Raw genomic sequence first — 13,982 nt, 5'->3', positions numbered from 1 at the left:
GTTTGTGTTCTAATGTGAAAGAATAGGCTGACAAGAAGGTGGACCATCTGAGGATGCGGGGAGACAAAATTTGGGGCGTTTGTTTATTGACTGTAAAAATCCATAGCAGGGGCTTGTGATCTGTAAAAATGGTAAATTGGCGACCATAGAGGTAGTCGTGAAACTTTTTCACGCTGGCCACTATGGCTAAAGCCTCTTTATTGATTTGAGCGTAATTGCGCTCAGGTTTTGACAGCGTTCTAGAATAGAACGCTATAGGATTTTGGGTTCCTTCCCTCGTTAAGTGACTTAGGACTGCTCCTATGCCGTAGGGAGAGGCGTCGCATGCCAAACACAGGGGTAGCTGTTCGTTGAACAGTGCTACTGTGGCGTTGCTGGTGAGTAAGTTTTTTAGAAGCCTGAAACTTTCATCGTGCTGCGGGGACCAAGACCAGGGGTTGCCCTTATCTAAAAGCCTATGGAGGGGTTCTGCTATTGTGGCTTTATGTGGCAGGAAGGTGTGGTAGAAATTAACTAACCCCAGAAAGGCTTGCAGTTCGTTTGTTTTTTTGGGATAGGGGCTGTTTTGATGGCTTTTATCTTAGACTCAGTGGGGTGAATCCCCTTTGCATCAATTTTGAACCCTAGGAATTCCGCTGAGGGCACCCCTATGGAGCATTTGTCTCGCCTTAATTTGAGCCCTGCTGTTCTGAACCTAAGGAGCACCTTTGCCAGCTTGGTCGCTAAGTCCCTTTCCGATTCCCCTGCAATTAGAACGTCGTCAAAATATGGGCAGACCCCAGGGATTCCTTTTAGTGTTTTCTCCATGATTTCTTGAAAGATCCCTGGGGCTGCAGAGATGCCGAATTGAAGGCGGTTAATTTTGAAGGCTCCCTTGTGCGTGACAATTGTCTGTGCTAGGGCGGTGTCAGGGGTGACAGGCAGCTGTAAGTACGCCTGCGCCAAGTCTAATTTAGCGAAAATGGCGCCTGACTTAATGGCCGCGAGGATGTCTTTGACAGCCGGGACAGGGTAAGCATGGGCATTTAATGCGCGGTTCAGGGTGGCCTTATAATCAGCGCAGAGTCTGATTTGGCCATTGGGCTTGATTGGGGTCACTATAGGTGTTTCCCATTCGGCCCCTTCGACTGGTTCTAAAACTCCCAATTTAACTAGCCTGTCTAGTTCGTTTTCTATTTTTTCTCTTAAAGCAAAGGGGACCCTCCTAGCCTTAATTCTTATGGGCATTACATTAGGGTTCAGTTTTAGAGACACCGGGGGTCCTGTATATTTCCCTAGCGAGCCATCAAAAACGTCCGCAAATTGATAGCAGACGGTATCTAAGTTTGACAGCTGAGTGGCGTTGACGCCTGTTAGTGCTATTCCTAATGCCTCGAACCAGTCCAGCCCCAGCAGGCTGGTCCTGTTTTCTTGGGTGACTAGAATAGTGAGGGGTCCCTTAAATTGCCTAAACTCCGTTGGGACTGAGGCTTTTCCCTTGAGCTTAATGGGCGTTTTTTGAAAATCCGCTAGGCGGAGTTTAGTGGGACGTAAGGCAGGTTGCTGCCGGCTGCGGCTACAAATGTTCTTGTAAGTTTGCCATGAGATGAGAGAGATGGAGGACCCTGAGTCAACTTCCATCTCGCAAGGGACTCCATGGATTAGGACGTCCACTTTAACTTTGGGCTTAAGGATGGTGTGGATCGTCTCTTCCCTAGCTTTTCCCTTAACGTTTTGTACTAGGGGTTTAAATTTTTGTTTTTCCCTGGATGTGGGTCGGTTCGTACCTGCAGACGTCACCTCCAATTCATGTATGTCTTCTCGGCTCCGGCACACGGCTTTGAGGTGACCTGTTTTCCCGCATCCATGGCATTTGGCACTGTGGAACCGGCACGATGCCCTCGGGTGGTTCCTGCCGCAGCTGGCACATTTGGCTCTGCTAGGTTGGTAGCTGGCGCTCTTGCTGTATTTGGAAGGACCCCCTCGGCTGTTGCGCTGGGACCTGAGTCTCTCGAATCGACGCTGAATGGCATCGATGTCCGTGGAGATGTCGTCGTCCTCTGGCCCGCTGAAGGTGCCGTCCTCCTGGTGCACAGACCCGCTGGGTCCGCTATCAGGGGGTCGGGGTTTGTCGCCGTGGCTATCTTCATAGGCGATGACTTCCATGGCTACTTCTGCCAGCGTTAGAGCGGGTTTGGCGATTAGTTTTTTCCGCAGGCGCTCATCTTTAAGCCCAATAACGATTTGGTCATGGATCCGGTCCTCCAGGTCAGGGAACCGACACCGCCGTGCAGCGTGCCTGACTCGAGTTATGAAGTCATTAGCGGGTTTGTCAGGGAGTTGTACGCGTCGGGCAAAATTCACTCTCCAGAACAGCTCTGACTTCGTTGGCATGAAGTGTTTGCTCAGTCCCTCGGTGAGTTCTGCGTAGGATATAGTTGCGATGGGTTCTGGACTGAATAGTCCCACAGCAGCATCGTATACGGCCGGCCCGCTGAGCCAGAGAAGTGCAGCTGCTTTGGCCCTATCGTCGGTTATCTTCTTTACCACCAGGTACCCTTCTACCTGGCCTAGGTGTGATTCCCAGCATTCTGGGTGGCGGGTGTTGAATTCACGAATATGGCCGTGGTTCGTCATGCTGTCCGGTCGTGGGTGCTGCTTGCGTTATCGTGGAAGCTATGCTTCCAGTCAGCGACTTCAGCGAGTGACTAGCTCGGCTAAGGGAAAAAATCTCTTCTCCCCTTAGGCGGTGACTTCAGCTACGCGAAGCAGACATCCCACCTTCGTCGCCAGTGCTTTGAAGGAGCAGGCAGGACAGCGAGGTTAAGCAAAACTTAACTTTATTTGGAACCAGGCAAACAAACAGAAGAACATCGCTCTATTTATACTTGCAGCTGTCAGATGTCTGACCAATCGGGGCTGTGCCGGTTTCCCGCTTCGTTTGTTTCAGCCAATCGGAGTCGAGCTGGTTTGACAGCTCGGAGCTGTCATCTGGTGGCACGTGCGCTGTAGCCGGCGACTTTGACAGCCGAGAGCTGTCAGTCGGTTAGCGCCTGCGTAGTTCCTTCCGGCAGCTTTTGACAGCAGTCAAAAGCTGCCGCGGTTTTACCTCAGCCCCGTTGGTTTACATTAAAGTATGGTTAACGTTTGTTTTCGTTAAACATGTGAATACATAACATTTAACCCGCACTTATTGACTTCTTAGAGCTCCAGAAAAAGGATTTTAGCAATTCTAAAACTGCTGGGGACTGAATAATTGGGCGTGGGTAGCTCAGTAAGTCCTTTTATCCACTGCGGTGTGTGAGTGGGACAGCACACTCTACAATTTATTAAGTGGCAGATTTGATTGTGTCGTTGCTGCCATGAGGAATAGAATGAGTTTTTAAAATGGATTTTTATTATAAGGTAGATCTTTAAAATTTTGTCACCTCTGTATACTGTCCCTCTCCACAGGGAGGCCAGATCCATTCAGATGGTCTGCCCCCAGTGATTGATGGATGCTGATGGGTTCCAGAGAGAACTGGGGATATCCAGGAGATGTTGCTACACAGTCCCACTGAAGCTATGGTTGTGGCCTGGAATCTAAGGATAATGCCCTGAAATCTAAGGATAATGCCCTGACCTTCTTCATGGTTCATGGAGGAGCTATGGCTTCTGAAAAGGGCCAAGAGATTCTACGAGTGCTGCTGAGGAACACAAGGGATGACTTTGACCAGGCATGACTTAGAGCCGCTATTAAGGCCTATCTCATGGCGGTAAGAGCAGCAAAACCTAGTATTTCTCTGCTCTTATTCAGTCCCCAGAGTGCCGGGGGACAGGCAGAGGACCTTGTTCCGTACCTGATGGACAAAGTTACTCAGATCTGTTCCCAGTTGGATCCCATGTGTGAAGATAGTCCATGTTAGATGCCCAGGGAGAGGTCTTGCTTTGTTATCTGGTAATGTTGGATCCTGTTAGCCCTGATGAAGCGGACAAGGTCTTTGATGCTGTCAGTGGCACCACCTGTCATTTAGATCCTTGTCCTTCCTGGATGGTGAAAGCCTGCAGGTTGGTGACTAGTGGGTGGGTCCAGGCAGTGACATTTCGGGATGCTTTTAAGGAAGCCCAAGTTTGCCCCCTCCTTAAAAAACCATCACTGGATTCCACCTGCCTAGATGATTTTTGTCCAATTTCCAACCTCCCCTTCTCTTGGTCTGGAGCATCTTGCCCTCTGATGAGATTCTTGCCCAACCCTCCCTTTGTAAGCACCTAAACACATGGATCTGCCAGTCAGCTTGAGGCCCCAGTGAGGGGAACAGCACGGTGGAGGTGACTGTTCGAGTAACCACAGATCCCACCTTCCACCACACTGCTCCTGCCCTCCCCAAGTGTCCTTAAGTTTTAAAGTTTGATTTTAATTATGTTTTAACTGTATACGTAAAGACATATTTTTATGACTATAAGCTACCCAGAGTTACCCTATGATAACATGAGTGACCAGTCGGGGTAGCTTACAGTCACAAAAATATAAATTTTATAAATAAATAAAATTTATAAATAAATGTGTGAGTTGGGGGCTATATACACCTGTTTAATAAATAATAAATTTAAAAACTAGGCATTCCTTCTCTATTTTATATATATAGGGCTTTTATTTGGTAGCAAATTAGGACTGGGAAAACATTTGTCTCTTTTGGTTGATCAACTGCTACAAGGAAGAGAAAGCAAAGGCTTTACTCTCTGTCCAGTAATGTGCGTTCCACATCCATCTCCACTTTCTTCTCCCAATAAGTGATATACATAGCATTTCCCTACTCCCTTAAAGTAATTATCTTGTCCAAGGAGATGAAATTTGTCTCATATGACCTATTTTTGACAAAACCATGCTGACACTTAGGAATCAAAGCACTATTTACAAGTTTACAAATGATATGTTTATTTTCTGCTCTACTTAACATCTTTCTAGCTATTAATATTAGGCTGACTGGTCAATAATTACTGGATTTTTTTTTGGAAGGAGGAGGAGGAGGAGGAGGAGGAGGAGGAGGAGGAGGAGAAGCAATAAGCATGAAGACATTCAAAGTGGCTCTTTTACCACATCTCTACTGACTTCAATCCACCCTGCGAATATTCTTTTAAAATCGAAGCTACTTAAATGACCATATCTTTTGGATACAGAAACAAAATAGCACTTGACTTCCTTTGTTTCCTTTTTTTGGGGGGGTCATATGTCAAGATTTCTCCACTTGGACTAACATTGATTTCTCCTTTCTTACGCCTTCCTCCTGCTATTGAGTTATTTGAAGAAATCTTCCCTGTGAGTCTTCCTAACTTTCTACATTTCTGAACTTCCTTGGCTGTCTGCTTTACCTTCCATTCCATATAAGCATCTTCAGTTGACTCAACTCCTTCATAAGCTGCCTATAAAACTATATTTACTTGTTTTTAATATCTCCTAATTTTCATCCTCACTGATATTGTTTGAGATTCACTATCCTTAATTTCCTTTTTTTAAAAAGCCTAGCCAGGTACAACTTTATGGTTTTCAACAAATCCAAATCTAAGTTATCAGTTTAGCAGTCACAGAGGTCTTAGCCTGGGAAAATTATTGGAAATATTGGATGGCGGAAGAAAACACTTAATTTTTTTTTATTTGCATGTATACGTTTTTCCAGGCCTTCGCGTCTCTGACAAGCCTTCATATCATGGGACAGTCCATATTTATTATCTGAGGCATTTCATATCTTGCTGTGAAATAAGCAAGCCTCAAAATAAAAGCCCAGAATAATTAATGCAAGTTGCACTGAGGAGAGTTGTACCTGTATATCACAAATAATATATACTATGAAGGGCGTAGACACTGATTTTTTTGGTGATAGTAAAGTCTGAAATGGCTTCCTACTTGATTGACAACTGTCCTGCATGATTGTAATGCCATCTATCAAGACCCATAAAGCATGCCTTCTCTGTTGAAGCACCTGTCCTCTGGAAAGTTACCCCTCTAGAGATCCAAATAGCACCCTTTCTGACTATGTTTCTTGGAGAAATATCTATTTATGTGGTTGCCAAGCATCAATACCAGCTTGACGAGACATAATCAATCAATGAAAAAAAAAGATGTTCTGCAAGTCTTTAAAAGACTGGCTGTTCTCCCAGGCCTTGTGGGAGGTTGTTTGTGGAGGCTGTGACAGAATTTGTCTGGACACTTAGATTCTTTTTATTGTTTTCCCATTTAAGTGTAAGCTACCCAGTATCAGGAAGCTCGTAAATCTACTATATAAATAAATGATGTCTAGAATGGGCAACCACATTATGGTCATTGTCAGGTAAGATGGAAGGGGGAGGGAACAAGGAAGGAACACAGTGTTCAGAAATTATATTTCAGTTATTTGCTCTGCATTTTAAATAAAGATCATACATTAAATTCATTACATTATATTTGGGGTTTTTCCTCCTCCAAGACATGAAACTTGTTTTCACATCAGATGTAGCCATTATTTTGTGGAGCAGAGTTGTTACTTCTTTACTGCTTAGATGTCTTTACTCCATATCAGGACTATGCCTATAAATGGACTCTCCAACCACCCCATTTGCATGATCCAGCATCTCAGCATTGCAATACTGACTCCACTTGAATGATACCATTTTGATTCAAAAGTAAGAGTTCCATCCTCACACTTAAAATCTCATCAGAAAGCTGTGTTCTTTTTGTTGGTATAACCAACTGATCTTCTATGATGCTTCAGAAGATCAGGAGGTTCTGATTCAACCCCCTTTCCCATAAAGGCATTCTGCATCAAACAGAAGCAGCTAGTTAAGAAAAGGCAACTAACCTTGACAATACAATTCAAGTTTATGTTTAACATATCTATGCATATTATCTATTGCAACCCATATATACAGGATTAAATTTTTGACATCATGCAAGCAGAAGCAGTTATCTTGTACAATAAAGCCTGGAAATGTATATGCTGCTATTCAATTAGTGCTTACCCATTGTTGTCTAGATAGACTCTAGTTATTATCCATATGATTATAAAAACTGTAGGGATTCCTGGAAGAAAGACAGCAGAGGAAGCAAGGGGGGAAAAGAATATATATATAAACAATACTTGATTTGACAAAATTAATCATGTAAACAGAAATCACTTTGTAGATGAAGAATTCAAACTATATAATATGACATAGCATGAGAATCAGCTGAAGGGAAATCACTAATAGACCTTGTTTTTAGTGTTCTGTACACACGTTTATTACTATTTGGTCTTTGTGTCTGTATTTTAAACCATCCTTAGTCATCTACAATTGGAGTGGTCTCCAAATCCAACAAATAACTAAAACATCTGTGCATCCAGAATTGTCTATATAACTATAAGCAGCTGTGCAGGGTGTCTTGAAACTGGGAACGCTCACTGAATGTGCCTCAATATGACTCCCTGATTTTGTTTCTGGAAAATTAAAGTTTACTCGATTTAGGCCAAGACTTTATCGTACCTAGCAACTCTGACTCTTCTTTCCAGCATGGTTTTGGTTTCACTTGAGAATTTTTCTCGTGCTCCTCTATAGGAGTTCTATAGTTGTTTCTCCAAGTACAGGTGGTCCTCGACTTACAACAGTTCGTTTAATGAAGTTACAACAGCACTGAAAATTGTCTTATGACCGTTTTTCACACTTACAACCATTGCAGCATCCCCATGGTCAAGTGATCAAAATTCAGACGCTTGGCAGCTAGCTCATATTTATGACGATTGCAGTGTCCTGAGGTCATATGATCACCTTTTGTGACCTTCTGTTGAACAAAAGCAATGGGGATGCCAGATTCGCTTAACTAGTGTTATTAACTGCTGCAGTGATTCACTTAACTGTGTCAAGAAAGGTTATAAAATGGGACAAAATTCACTTAATAACTGTCTTTCTTAGCAACAGAAATTTTGGGCTCAACTGAGGTCAAAAGCCAAAGACTACCTGTAGTCCAAGCACTAAGGTCAGAGGACTACAAAATTTGTGACCTATCAAACTACATAAATCCCATCAGTCATGGAGCAAGAGCTCTGTATGCATCTCCAGTATTTTTGCATGTGCCTGAACTTTCAAAACAACAGTGGGTCAAAGATGGGACAGATACCACCAGCACAGAGAACATGGAGTTTGCCAAGTCTCACATTCTAGAGGTCCTAAGTAGGATACCAAAGTCTCTTGAGGGGGAGGGAATAAAAAACAGAGATAACTGTATTGACCTTCTTACCCCATCCAGTAAGGAGATACATGGTGAAGTGTCTGTTAGAAGAGAACATGATCATGAGGAGGATGTGGAGATAAAGTCCTTCAACTAAGAGCCAATAAAAATTGGCCATTACACAGTACTGGAAAAATACCAAGCTAGCCTTGCAGCCGACCTAAAAGTTACAAATCAAAGATGAAATGTTTATGCAAAGAAACTGTTGTAATACAGTAAATGGTTTCCTTTGTTTAAAAGCTCTTTTGATAGATACAAGCTTTGACAAGAGATTTCTCCTTCCATGAATTTAGCTATTGATGGGTTGAAACAGCCTCTTTCAACTGTTTTGGACTTAATCCAATGAATGAATGCAAATGCCAAGTGCTTCTCAAAACCAGGTTTGAGACTGATGTACTTGGTTGTTACCTCCTAAAGTAGTGGCATATTCATCATATTGTGTTTGTCTTTATAATGAAATCTCTCTCTCACTTTCTCACAAATTTCAGGGCAAAAAGGCCCAGGAATAAAAACGTCACCTCCTTTGAGAATCAGGAGAGGGCAGAGGTATTTAAGACCACCCATTAATCAGGAGCAATTTGGTTTGGGAAACATGTTCCCATCCCTTTTTAAAGTTAGTTTATTCTACAGCAGCTGTGCCAGAAGCAAAAAATAGCTCATGGAATGTACAACCCTGAGGAAAAACTGAAAGGTTTTGCTTGACTATTGTATAAGTAAACCAGAATGAGCACAGCATAAGTGATTCGTTGCTGCAGATCTTTTATCACATGGACCATATTACAACGAGGCCAGCAAGATAGGACTTTGAAGAATTAATCAGAAATGGGGGGAGGGGGGAGGAGAAGGAGAATATTCCCTCTTAAATTAGCCAAGACAAGTCACTCCAGTCTGACTTGTATGAGGCTGAACATGCAAAATATGAAAGGTGATCCATTGTTTTACATTTTTTTTATCACAGAGCACTTTTGTGAAAAGCCACGTCACGATTTAATTAACGGGGGAAGGAGAGGGATTACATATGAGGAAGCATCATGCTGAAGACTAAAACGCCTCCACTTGTTACCAACATCCTCAGTTCCTATTAACTAAGCAGAAAAGAATGGAATCATAATATCCATGGATTTGAGAAACTGAAATTTTGCACTTAAGTATTTAATTGCCATATTTCTTCAAGTTGTCTTACCCATCAAGACAAGAGTTTCATACTGAGTAGCAACATCTTTGAAATCATATCCTTCAATGCCCTCTGAGAGTTCTCCCTTTGGGTGTGTCTGTGTTATGACACTCTTGCAAGCAAGTTTCACTATAAATCCCTTCGTATTCACCAGAATTGTGTTTATCCCTCCCAAAATAAGCATTCTAAGGGTTGTTATCTTTATTTCTTAATTTCAAAAGTTAAGATGCTTGACAGATTAATATTGTCTGGTGTTGACAGGCAAAACTACATGCACACACTCACACATATCACTATTCATTTTTTAAAAATATTCAAATTATCTTTCCCATTTCTAGCACCACTCATTGTTAGGAAGTTAGAAAACGCATTTTGACTAGGAAGATTTTGCAAGTTCAGTGACAGATGGATCAAAGTTTCAGATGCAGAACTGAGCAGCATTTTGCCCACTGCACTAGCCAGTAGTGATTTACAATTATTAAACCTGAAATAAAGGCTTCCAGATCCCATTCCAACTTCTTGTTTCTATCTCTTTACAAGATGTAAGGTTGAGGAAGGAGAACCTTAATTTTAATTATATCAATCTGCATATCAGCTGCATCTAATGCTGTCTTCCCAAAAGCAAAGTGGAAGCCATTACCAGAATAGATAACTTTTCCCCCTTGCAGTCTTAGTCTGTTGTCCCAAAGGTGCTTTTTCAGGAGGCATCTGGCCTTTCTTGTTTTTTTTTCAAGAATTTTCACTTTTCACCCAAGAAGCTTCTTCAGCTCTGACTGGATGGTGGGGAATGGAAGAATCTCCATAGACATTTAGCTATGCACTTTGGGATGTACACCCTTCGAATGGTGCAGGAGTACGAATGGATTTCCAGAAAACATTGCAGACTACAGGAGCCATTTGTGCTTCACTCTGAGATGCAGACAACACAGACTCATCCTGTATTATAAGTGATTATCAATACTGTTTAACAAAGATTCGCGAGTCAACCCTGTTTGACAGCTGACAGCCGCACACGCGGTTTTAGTTGACAGCTGAGTTTGACAGCTGCACACATGGTCCGCGGGGATTGGAAGGAGCTGAAATGGCGGGAAGCATTCTAAGACAGGGATTGGCTAGCCTCTTGCTGACATCCCTATATAAGGGGGAAATTGTCCCCTTGCCGTTCGTTCCTGTGAGGCCAATAAAAAGAGCTGTTTGAACTTTAAGCCTGCTGTCCTCCTTCTTACTGGAACCCGCCGCGAACAAAACAACTGGCGACGAAGGTGGTGCTGCTTCACGACAATAGAGCGAAGTCACGAGCTGACTAGTCACCGAGCGAAGTCACTAAGGGGAATTAATTCCCGTACTATCGTGAAGCAGTTAACACCAGGATAGCATGGCAGCAGTCAGTCAAATCAAAGAGTTTGACCTAAAATACCCAGAACGATGGGAATCACACCTCGGCCAAGTCGAAGGGTACCTGCTGTTCAACAGGATAACAGATGACCGCATGAAAGCTGCGGCCCTACTTTGCCTCAGCGGCACACCCGTGTACGATGTCGCGGCTGGCCTATGCAATCCTGACCCTGTCAGTGCCGTGCCATATGCCGAACTAACGGACATGCTGAACAAGCATTTCGTGCCGACCCGGTCAGAGCTCTACTGGCGTCTCCGGTTCGCCCAACGCACTCAGAGGCCTGACGAAGCGGCCAAAGATTTCATTTCGGCCGTCCGACATGCCGCACGATGGTGCCACTTCCCGGACCTAGAAGACAGGATCCGGGACCAGATCGTCCTCGGACTCTCGGACAGGAGACTCCAGAGGAAGATAGTCGCTAAGCCGACCTTAAGCCTTGCTGAGGTACTCAGCGAGATCCAAGCTTACGAGGCCACCCGTGACGAGCATCAAGAATGCCCTACCAATGGGGCCAACAATTCTATACATCACTGCCAGCACACTGACAGCGATGAAGAAATCTCGGCAGCTGACAATGAAATCAATATACTCCAACAACAAAATACAAAGCAACAGACACAACGATTCGATAGATGGGGCCCTAACAAGCCACCAACTCCCCGCACGCCTAGCTCAGGACAACAATGTGCGAGCTGCGGGTCATCTCACCCACGGGCATCCTGCAAATTCAGGAACGCCCGATGCCACGAATGCGGAAAAACGGGCCACATCCATACCGTCTGCCGCAGCAAGAACCGTGCCAACATCAATGACCTGGACTCCTCTCTGCCAGATAGGACCAAATTCCCCTCCCGGGACGCAGAGCCCCCAAAGCCCTTAGTGCAAACCACAAATTGGCTGGGGAAACCAGATAACCAGTTTAAAATCCACCACCTACTAAGGCCCAAGATTAGAATCAAGGTCCAATTACAAGGTATTCCCTGTGAGATGGAAGTGGACTCTGGGTCCTCCGTCTCAATAATTTCAATGAACACCTTTCAAAAAATTCGGGGACTCAGCAAAAGTAGGATTGTGCTTAAGCCGACCTCCATGCAGCTGGCGGATTTCCAGCAAGCCCCGATAAAAATTAACGGAATCGCCACACTATACGTGCAGTATAAAAAATTCCAGGGACCCCTAGAAGTCCTGGTAGCCCGGGGCAGTGGAGCTAGCCTAATTGGCCTAAATTGGTTCCAGGTCCTAGGAATTTGGATTGGGGGAGTCCACAACACTAAGCCCCAAAGCCGGCCCCAAAGCCTCGCATCCGTCTGCAAAAAGTTTGCAGACGTCTTCGATGCCACATTAGGTAAATACCAAGGGTCCCCAATATCCCTTAAACTCAAACCCGAAGTCCTGCCCATCCGCATTAAAGCCCGAAGGGTTCCATTCGCCCTCAAAAAGAAAATCGAGGACGAACTGGAACGCCTAACTAAACTAGGGGTATTGGAACCTGTAGAGGGAGGAACTTGGGAGACCCCTATTGTCACCCCCCTTAAACCTAACAGGAAGGTGCGTATCTGTGCTGATTATAAATCCACCCTGAACCGGGCCCTGAACCCCCATGCTTACCCTGTTCCTGCGGTGAAGCATGTCCTCTCGGCCATTCAGTCCGGCGCCATCTTCTGTAAGCTGGATCTCGCGCATGCTTACTTGCAACTCCCTGCCACCTGCGAGACCGCAGATGCGCAGACAATAGTTACCCACCGCGGGGCTTTCAAAGTTCACAGACTTCAATTTGGCATTTCAGTCGCACCAGGAATTTTTCAAGAAATCATGGAGCGCACCCTAAAAGCCATCCCAGGGGTGTGCCCGTATTTCGACGACATCTTAATAGCCGTGGAAAACGAGGCAGAACTAGCAGGACGATTAGAAACCGTTTTAGACAGATTCCGAGCCGCAGGGTTAAAATTAAAAAAAAGAAAAGTGCTCCATCGGAGTGAAATCCACAGAGTTTCTTGGATTTCGCATAGATGCTCAGGGAATTCACCCCACTGAATCAGAGGTTAGGGCAATTAAACAAGCACCAGCACCACAGAACAAAGCGGAATTGCAAGCCTTTTTAGGGCTCTTAAATTTTTATCATTCATTCCTTTATCACAAAGCAGCCAAAGCAGAGCCCTTGCACAGACTGTTAGATAAAAACACACCGTGGCAATTGACCTCTTTCCATGAAGCGTGCTTCAAGGAACTAAGAGAATTACTGTCCAGTAATTCAACAATAACCCATTACAATGAGCACAAGCCCCTATGCTTAGCGTATGATGCCTCACCATATGGGGTTGGCGCTGTACTCAGCCATTTAGAGGAAGGGGGAAACCAGAAACCCATAGCATTCTATTCCAGAACCCTAACTAAGGCAGAGAGAAATTACGCCCAGATCGACAAGGAAGCACTTGCTATTGTCGCTGAGGTTAAAAAAATTCATGATTATTTATATGGTCGAGAATTTACGATTTTCACAGACCACAAGCCTCTATTAGGACTTTTTACAGTCGACAAGCAAACCCCCCAGATCCTGTCCCCGAGGGTCCTGCGCTGGTCCACATTCCTGTCAGCTTATACCTTCAAATTAATACACAAACCGGGTAGGGAAATGTGTCACGCAGACGGGTTAAGTAGGCTTCCCATTCCTGGTTACGACCCAGACCCTGCTCCGGGGGGACAAATCCTAGCCATCAACGAACTACCAGATTGCCCTCTTCAGGTTAAAGACATAGCATCAGCTACAGCCTCTGAAAAAATTCTGAGCAGAGTCTTAGCATGGGTAACTCCAGGCTGGCAAAACCACTGCCCAGGCACCGATTTCCAAGCATTTTACAATAGAAGAACTGAACTTTCAACACACCAGGGATGTGTTTTATGGGGAAGCAGGGTAGTAATTCCCGAAAAATTTAGAACCAAAACTCTCTTAACATTACATGAAGGTCATCCTGGCATAGTTAAAATGGAAGCCTTGGCCAGAAGCTATTTATGGTGGCCGGGTATAGATAGGGACATTGAGAATTATGTTGCAGGCTGTTACCCATGCCAGCAATCCAGACCAGGACCCCCCCATGCACCGCTGCACAAGTGGGAGCTCTCGCAGAGACCCTGGGCAAGAATCCATATAGATTATGCTGGACCCTTCCAAGGACAGCTGTTCCTCATAGTAGTGGACAGCTATTCCAGGTGGCTAGAGG

The 13,982-nt window shown here is 44.5% G+C and overlaps 1 protein-coding gene across 1 annotated transcript in view; it reads right to left on the bottom strand.

Annotated features, from left to right (window-relative positions):
• The window catches only part of VIPR2 (vasoactive intestinal peptide receptor 2), a gene marked incomplete at both ends in the record, with an annotated part of 84,161 nt that overhangs the window by 18,177 nt on the left and 52,002 nt on the right, over window positions 1-13,982 (bottom strand). The window contains 2 exons of the mRNA XM_081343351.1: window positions 6,952-7,012; window positions 8,204-8,354. Of these exons, the coding sequence (XP_081199477.1) occupies window positions 6,952-7,012; window positions 8,204-8,354 (212 nt within the window). The remainder of the gene's footprint in view (window positions 1-6,951; window positions 7,013-8,203; window positions 8,355-13,982) is intronic.

The sequence above is a fragment of the Vipera berus genome, assembly GCF_964194415.1.
Source record: "Vipera berus genome assembly, chromosome: Z".
NCBI classification, from domain to species: domain Eukaryota; kingdom Metazoa; phylum Chordata; class Lepidosauria; order Squamata; family Viperidae; genus Vipera; species Vipera berus.
Note: the sequence above shows the minus strand (reverse complement) of the source record. Positions and strands in the feature narration are given on the sequence as shown.